This window comes from Arachis duranensis, chromosome 3 (assembly GCF_000817695.3).
Source record: "Arachis duranensis cultivar V14167 chromosome 3, aradu.V14167.gnm2.J7QH, whole genome shotgun sequence".
In the NCBI taxonomy this organism is placed as follows: Eukaryota; Viridiplantae; Streptophyta; class Magnoliopsida; order Fabales; family Fabaceae; genus Arachis; species Arachis duranensis.
In genome coordinates this window covers 54266000-54274258 of record NC_029774.3, presented here as the reverse complement: position 1 = coordinate 54274258, position 8259 = coordinate 54266000, and the positions used below count along the sequence as shown (strand labels likewise).

The following is an 8259-nucleotide window of genomic DNA, read 5'->3' as shown; positions in this document are numbered from 1 at the left end:
CTAATAAGTAGGTGTTGCTACTTTCTTTGATCTAATAGTACACATATGTATTGTGTGCATAGTGTGCATCCACCTGTTATCATTTGATTATAAGATATACATGAGTTTGATGCCACTATAATCCCTTGGTAAACAGTTTGATTTTCCAAATGCCTTGGTCTTTTTGACATATTTTGCATTCTAATTCTACATAATTCTCAGGGTAGGAAGCAAAGTGGATCTGATGCATCCTGCGACGATACCAGGTCCAAAATTCTAGAGGAATTTCCCAATACTTTTGTACAATGGGTGACTCATGGACAGACACTTTCTCATTGAATTTCCACTAATTATCCTGTACTAAGATATAATGTACATTTGTTTAATTGACTTGGCTTGCTCTAAAGATGTTGATTAGAAGAGAACACCAGAGAGGAGCTTATGATACACAAGCAGGAAATGAAGAAGCCGGCATTATGTAGGCTTCTCTGTAAGAAGCTTATAGTCCAAGAAGAAATCCTACAGGTCTTCTTGGTATTGAGTCGCAGCAGTAATCTTGTGAAATCCATCAAAACCTTGAGGTATAGTCATGTAGTTAATTAGCCAGAGTCTGGCCTGCAGCCCACTCTTAGTAAGAAAGTATAGCAAACGGTTGTAAATTCCTTAGAAAATATATATTTTTTCCTTTTGCTCTTTTCTCTCCCTTGGAGCTCACTGTTTTCATTCTTATTTCAACAGTTCATACGATTATTTTTAGGTGCATTTCTTGTATATAGTTGCCCTGCATGTCTGAGCTCCACTTTTAGAACTGCAAATGATTCTTTTAATAATTTTTCTTCTTGGAATATGTAATTCTGGCCTGCGCATCATGCTATTAACGCTTTACCTAATGTGGTGATTTGACTGTTGGCAACAATGTTTTGGAGCACAGAGCTGGTGCAATAAATTGCCTGGTATTTTTCCCTTGCCCCGTTTTTCAGTTCAGTTTCTTGTTTATTCTACTTGTTTCTTTTTTGCTCATGAATGCTTTGTTAGTTAGTGAACTATTCGCAGCTTTAATGCATCAATCTTCGAGTTCTTCCAAGTTTATCTTTCAACAAAGATAGGTGATATGTATCCCCATCCAAGAAAAAATATTGCATTTTTTAGGACAGTAGCTTACAAATAAACTAATGCCCTGAATATGCATGAACTCTGGTGTTGGTACTTTCTCAACGAGAGAATCGTGTGTTACGATCTACGATCTTTATTTTTTTTTTTTTTTTGGTCAAGTGGATTGGACAGCCCCCAATCCTAGGCATTACACCCATGTTTCACACACACACACAACACACTCACACACACTACCATGGGTATCATGGGTTCTTAAACCAACAACCAGCCTCAGCTGGGATTTGAACCCGGGTGCAGCGTTGTATGAGGCGGACAGGTATGCCAACTGTGTTGGGCCTCAGCTGCGTTACGATCTTTATTTGTACACATGCACACCAAAATGGGCCGAGTCCACTGACTTTATTGGAGATACACATGTATTGTTGGGTGTCACTGAACTTTGTGTAACTGACCGTATGTTTAGTTCCTTGGAACTGGATCTATATACATCAAGTAATCTAATCTTGATTATCTTCTTTCGATAAGCTGCTGATAGTATACAAAGGTGTCTTCCATCTATTCAGTACAAGTTGCTTGTAGTAAATATGGGACCTCATGAACAAGTTAAAACCAAATTATATGCACTAATGATTTATTTTAGACATGAATGCTGTTTAGAAGCAAAAAATTTAAAAACAAGAAATAAAGAATAAAAAGTTAAGAACAATTGAAAATGTTTTGAATTATATCAATTGAATGAATTCAAGCGTAAATTAATTATTGTGTTTAAAATTAAATCAAATGAATGATAGTTAAATTGATTTGAATTTAGGATTTTTATATTTTTTATCCTCATTTACAATTATAATGCATGCTCCTGCCCCCATTAGACAGCCGTTGGAATCTCACTGGACCCTAACTCGACTTCTGCCGGACGACTACCAGTCTTCCACCTTTCTCATCAAATCTCATTTCTCTTTACACTAATATTTAGAAAGCATAGCTGCTGCTTTTTCTCATGATTTTAAAACTTAAATCAATTCAGTTGCAAGTTGCAACCAAGAAAAATGAGATAATTTTAAAGAACAAATAAATTTTTATTTTGTGTGATTTTAAATAAGATAATTAATCTACACCCGAAAGGAGAAATGAGATAGAGCAAACTAAGAAATTGTATCTATAATGGTACATTTGTTTTTATATTTTGAAAATGGCAACTGCTAAGATAGTGTAATTTTAATGTAGTATTTTTGGAGTATTATTTTTTATAAGTAAACTGATTTAAAATTAAATTTGATATTAAAATTATTAGATGAAATAAAATTGGTCTCACTTTAGATAGACAGTATTATTTTCATATAGAATCAATAAAATTTAGCTATTTGTATAACTATTTTAATAGAATATTAAAAATGATATAAAACTTAAATTGAATTGAAGCTAAATATTAGAGTGACAAATTTTTACGTTTAGTTTTAAATTATTATTTATGACATAATTTCACAAATGTTAATGTGACTTTTTATAAGATCTAAAATAAAATTGAAATAAAAATTAAAATTGTAATTGCTGTTAGAATTCTTTTGATAAGCTATTCTTAAGATCCGTAGTCAAAATATTGTTTCCTATTTTATTTTGTTACGCTGGTTATCATAAAAATTTCTCACAATAAGTTAAAAGTGACTTTTTTTTATCTTTTAGGAAAAAAATGCTGAAACAATTACATGATTAAGGGTTGGTTTAATTATTGTATTGGTCTCTATAGTTTCATAAAATTTTTTATTAGGTCCTGTATTTTTTTCCTTTTAATTGAGTCCTTGTACCAATTTTTTTAATTGGATTTCTGCATTTTTTTTCTTTTATTTGGGTTCCTACACTAATTTTTTTGTTAATTGGGTCCTATAAAATTAAGCCAGTTACTACTAAAAAGAACCTAATCAAAATAAAAATTGATATAAGAACTTAATTAAAAAAATATATAAAAAATTTAATTAAAAATTTTATAAAACTATAGACCAACAGAGTAATTAAACCTTAAGAGTTTCTTCAAATGTGGATAATTAATGTATAACACTGTTAAATTATAAGCTCTAAAAAAATAGTAACTCAATTTAAGTAAAAAATTAATGCCTTCTGAATATTATGGGAAAAATACTAAAGGCTTTAAATAATTCAACATGCAAACCTTTTTCATCTATACGGCGAGTCGGCGAGTTAGTGGTCAAATTCAAAAGCAAGCAAAAATAAAGAATAAAAGGAAAAAGAAGCGCCAAGATGAACTGAATTACTGAAATGTGATGATGAATCAATTAACTCCACAAGCTTCAGAGATTTATGCACTTCATACGCCAGTTACATGCAACAAACAAAGCTATATATATTGACCAAACCTTTGAATCTCATGTAGCGAGCCTCCCGAAAATCCAAACCCATTTCCACCCCCTGGTTCCTTCTAACGTCCCAAGAATAAGGACAAAAAAATATAACAAAAAAAAAAAAAGAAAAGAAAGAAAAGATGCTGAAAGCGGTGGCGCCACTGTTCAACCGTCACAACAACAGGCACTCCTCGCGCCCCTTCAAAGACTACTACAACGAGTGGTTCAGCACTCTTAAGCACAACCTCCTCCCACTCCTCCGCCGCTCCATCTCCGGCGACTCCCTCACCGTCCTCTCCACCCACGTGGAGCTCATCCACCAGCACTTCCACTCCTTCTATTACACCCTCGACTCAGCCGCCACCTCCGACCCCTCCCTCCTCCTCAACCAAGACTGGCGCAACTCCCTCGAGAAGCCCCTCCTCTGGCTCGGCGACCTCACCCCCTTCCTCTTCACCAACCTCGCCCGCTCCTTCCTCGATGAATTCCAAGACTCCGATTCTAACCCAAGCTCTAACCCCAACCCTAACCCTAATTATTCCTCTTCTCCTCCTTTAATCCCCGATCTTCGGGAATCTTTCGATCCCTACGACCGTCCATGGCAGGTCGCTATGGCGTGGCGAAACGCTTCCGAGGCCTTAACCACTCGCATGGACCAAATCGAGTGTGGGTTGCGCGTCATTGTTCCCACCCTCACGGAACGAATGCGATGTGCAGAGGCTACATTTGTTGACCGCGTGGTCAACGATTGGTTTAGGTGTAGGGATAGTAAGGGCGCTGCGATGGTTGCTGTTGGTGCTGACGTCAAGGCTCACATGGAAGAAGTTGTGAGTGTGTTTCTTTATGCCAATAGACTTAGGAGAAGCGTTCTTGTGGATATTATTAGTGCTACCACTGTTTACCAAGCTGCTTTGTTTCTTGAGGCCTTGGCTCAGTTTCTAATTGGGTTTAGGAATCATGATTTGCTCCATGCTGTGGAGCTCAGCAACAACGTCAATAATAATGCTGCTGCCAAAGAATGTCGACCTTGGTGTCACTGATATGATTAACAGAATATGAATATCATCAGCCATTGTATGTTGAAGTTGATGGTAACTGTGTTTAGGCAATGTTCTGTTCTGTGTTTCTTTCGTTCTTTGATTGTTAAAGTTGCTATTGATGTGCAATTACGTTACTGTATTTGGTTTTGATCTCGACTGAAAGATGTCGGGACTTGTGAATTCTTCATTTTTGAGTTTTAAGGGAAAGGATATGTAGAGATCAGAGTGGTTTAATTCTGATATTCAATCTAGCAGTAGTGTTTGTCCTTACTATTAATTTGATTTAGTAGGGTCAGCTGACTTAGCATTTGAGTGTGTGTGGTGCCTTTAAATCCAAGTCAAAGCATGAAGTGGCATGATTTCTTTTCTAATGTAAAAGTCAAGCCTTATGAAAGTCGGTAAATGGTAACCTTTAAAAATAATCAATAGTAATCAGCTCCAACATTTATACGTAAATGTCAAAGGAGTTAACTTATTTTTATATGATTTATTGTCGTTAAAATAAAAAATTTTATGAGCATAAATAAAGATGACCATTAAATAATTTTATTCTATTTAGCATTTAAAAATTTTCAAATTTGATATTGGCATCTCTTTTTGAGTTAATGCTTTTGAGTCCCAATTCCAAATCAAAAATGAATTCACTGATTGCAAAATGCTAATAGGTACTTTAATTATAAATATTTTAAAAATATTACTTTTATTTTAAGAACATTTTTTAAGTGTCGTTAATATTATATTATATAACTATAATAATTGTTACAATGGTAGACACCATAACAGATGTACCTTTTATAATTGGTACTAAGTACTAACTACTAAGATAGCCACATTTCTAATATCTATAGAATTATTTAAGTGGTAACCCAAATATTTTAATCATAATTATGTAATTAAAATTTGGCTTATAATTATTTAGTTCTTGTAGAATACCTAGCTACTTTTTTTTTCTAATAAAAGTAGTCTATTTTGTTTTCAATAGTTATTTTGTTACGTTAAAAAATGATGTAATAGGTTAACCACTAGCATATCTTGCCACATTAACAATTTAGTAGGACAAAACAAGTATTTATAAAAATTAAAAAACTTATTTATGTCTTAAAAATAAATAACTAACTTAAAATTCTTATTTAATATTTAATGAGTTGTGGACAAGTGGGTGTATACTTTTGGTCATGTAAAAAATATACTATCTCACTAGATAACAAACTAGGATATCTACTAACTTGAACAATTTTTTCAAATAATTAAAAAATAAAATTAATAATTTATAATTATAAAACCTTGAAAATTAATAAATATTTAATTAATAAATTAATTATTATTTAAAAAAACTAAAAGATTAAATTTTATAGTTTAGAATGAAAAAAATAATTAAAATACAAATTTTGACACAAATTTTTAAAGTTTTAACTCAAAATTAAATCGAACGGATCGAACCGGACCTGATTCGAGCCCAAATCGAACTCATAACCCACCAACACTTAAGAGTGCAGCTCTTCTTCTCTTCCACATATGAAACACACGTTGAAGCATACATTTGGGGGAAGAACATTGATTCCAAACTCTTAATTTGATTTCAAATTCACATAACTTTTGATTTGCATCCGATTGACGAGTCGTCAGTGGCCACGCATTCGTCTTGGAATTCTCTACAAAATTCACCGAACAATTTGGTAATAAAATCACATTTTTTCACCAAGTTCTCTCTTTTTTAGTTTGTAATTTGGATTTTGATAATTGAAAAATTTTGTAATTTTGATAGTTTACTCTAACGATGGATAATCACCGGGTTTTGTTCATTTGAACTGTGGGTAAGGTAAGAAACTCCTATTACCTGGTGAATTTCTAATTTAGTGAACTCTATGTTGATTATAGTGATAATATGTGATATTAGATTGAAATTCACAATTGGTTGAAGTCAAGTTGGTGAAGTGGAGCAAGTGATGCGGGTTTGAGCTTATTGAATTGAGAATTGGAGGAATTGGAGCTTGTGGAGCACAAAATTTTGGTGTTCCGAGCTTAGGGAGGAATCGGCCAAGGTATGGTTTCGGTTTCTTGTAAATAATATATACTATTTCGTGAAAACATAGACTAGATGACCATAAGATAAGTTGTATGATATGGAAGGCTGAAGTTTAGTGACTCGTTGTTAGAAATTGTTGAGTGGGTGGTTGAAATGCATGATGATTGATTATTAATTATTGATGATTGATGAATGATATTGAATTATAATGATGAGCTTTGAAATAAATAATGAATGTAATAAATATTGAATATATATGTGTGTATTTGTGGATGATTGAGTAGTTTGGGTGGTGATATATTGAGGAATGAATGAATTGGGTAAGATTTCACTTTTAGTTATATTTAGTGCTGTTTTGATGGTGAGTTATGAGTTTGAAATGAGGAATTGAAAAGAGTAGGGGATTTTGAAGATTTTGATAACAACTTATTTTTTACCAAACTTTGATGGGCTATAATTCGGTTTGGGACCCCAAACGTTTTCGAATTTATCTTGAATTAAAATTGGGTCCGTAAAGTTTATTTCGTTCAAAGAACGAACTAAAAATATTTTTTTAGAAAAAAGTTATGCCTATCAGAAGTTTGGTATGTAAAAATAGGTTCTACAAAATTTAATATCTTTTTAACAATTTTGAAGGACTCGCGTACACGAGTACACACGCGACACGACCATTCACTTCTATCTAGGGAGCTCACGTACGCGAGCGGGGCAAATTGTAGTATTGCACCCCCTCGTACGCGAGATCATGCATGCATACGCGGGACTCTGTCTTTGGGAAAAATACAATTTTTGTGATTTTAACTCAATTATAACTTCCAAATCTCCATAGTTACCTTCTAAAGTCCCTAATTTTGTTTCTAATTATAGAAAAAAAGTGTGAACCTATAGAGGGAAGTACTTTGAAAGTGAAGAAAGATTTTGGAGTGATGATTTATAATGAGAAGTGCGAAAATGTTGAAGATATATGAATGATGACAATGTTGAATGAATTTGAGATAAAACGGGAGATGAATTAACGATGATAATGACAATGAATAATTTTGAATGAAGTAAAATACTATATGTTGGCGTGAATGAACTTGATTTGAAATTGTTTTGTGGGGATCGTGGCTATTTACCGCCCACAAGATTTGATATGAAATTGTTTTATGGGATCGTGATTATTTGCTGTCCATGTGTGTGCTGCTTTCCAGTTGAAAATGTCTGTGGGGATCGAGGTGGTTTACCACCCGCATATGATGGAGATCGAGGTGGTTTACCACTCACAAGGTGAGGATCGTGGTACTGTACCGCTCATCAGTTTTCAAGAGAATGATGTATGGGTTAGCTACCGGACATATTGAGTTGGCTATATAACCGACAGATAAGACTCATCAACCATAGGGTAGACATACATCATATGCATATGTGTGTTTTGTTTGATTGTACTTTAATTAGGCTTGTCTATGTGATTATTATGCTTACCTGCTATATTTGCTACCTGTTGTATCTGTATCCTACTTGTGTTTGCTTTCTCTGTATTGATTGTCTGTGCAACGGGGTTTTGGAAGATTGAAAGAAGGTGAGAAGTTGAGTGAATAAGTAGAACTGAGTTAGACTTAGGAACCTTAGATAGCTCACCTTGTATTACAGTTTTAAACTTTAATTCTAAGCTTTATATCTGAGTGTCAGAATTCTAGGATCGCCTCTGACTTTTCTGGGACCTTATATCTTATGTACGTGGGCACCTTTACCATGTTGAGAACCT

The 8259-nt window shown here is 33.7% G+C and overlaps 2 protein-coding genes across 2 annotated transcripts in view; both read left to right on the top strand.

Moving 5' to 3' along the window:
• LOC107479428 (phosphoinositide phosphatase SAC3) overlaps positions 1-944 on the top strand; it is a 12953-nt gene extending 12009 nt beyond the window's left edge. The window contains exon 17 of the mRNA XM_016099563.3: positions 202-944. Within this exon, the coding sequence (XP_015955049.1) occupies positions 202-318 (117 nt within the window). The 3' untranslated portion in view covers positions 319-944. The remainder of the gene's footprint in view (positions 1-201) is intronic.
• Positions 945-3406: 2462 nt separating this feature from the next.
• Positions 3407-4801, top strand: LOC107479437 (protein INAPERTURATE POLLEN1). Its single transcript, XM_016099569.3, has one exon. The coding sequence runs from the start codon at positions 3587-3589 to the stop codon at positions 4484-4486; it is 900 nt and encodes a 299-aa protein (XP_015955055.1). The 5' UTR covers positions 3407-3586; the 3' UTR covers positions 4487-4801.
• Positions 4802-8259: the final 3458 nt, after the last annotated feature.

What these genes read in the sequence shown, in the direction of transcription:
- LOC107479437 (XM_016099569.3), top strand. Translation starts at nt 3,587, where the DNA reads ATGCTGAAAGCGGTGGCGCCACTGTTCAACCGTCACAACAACAGGCAC.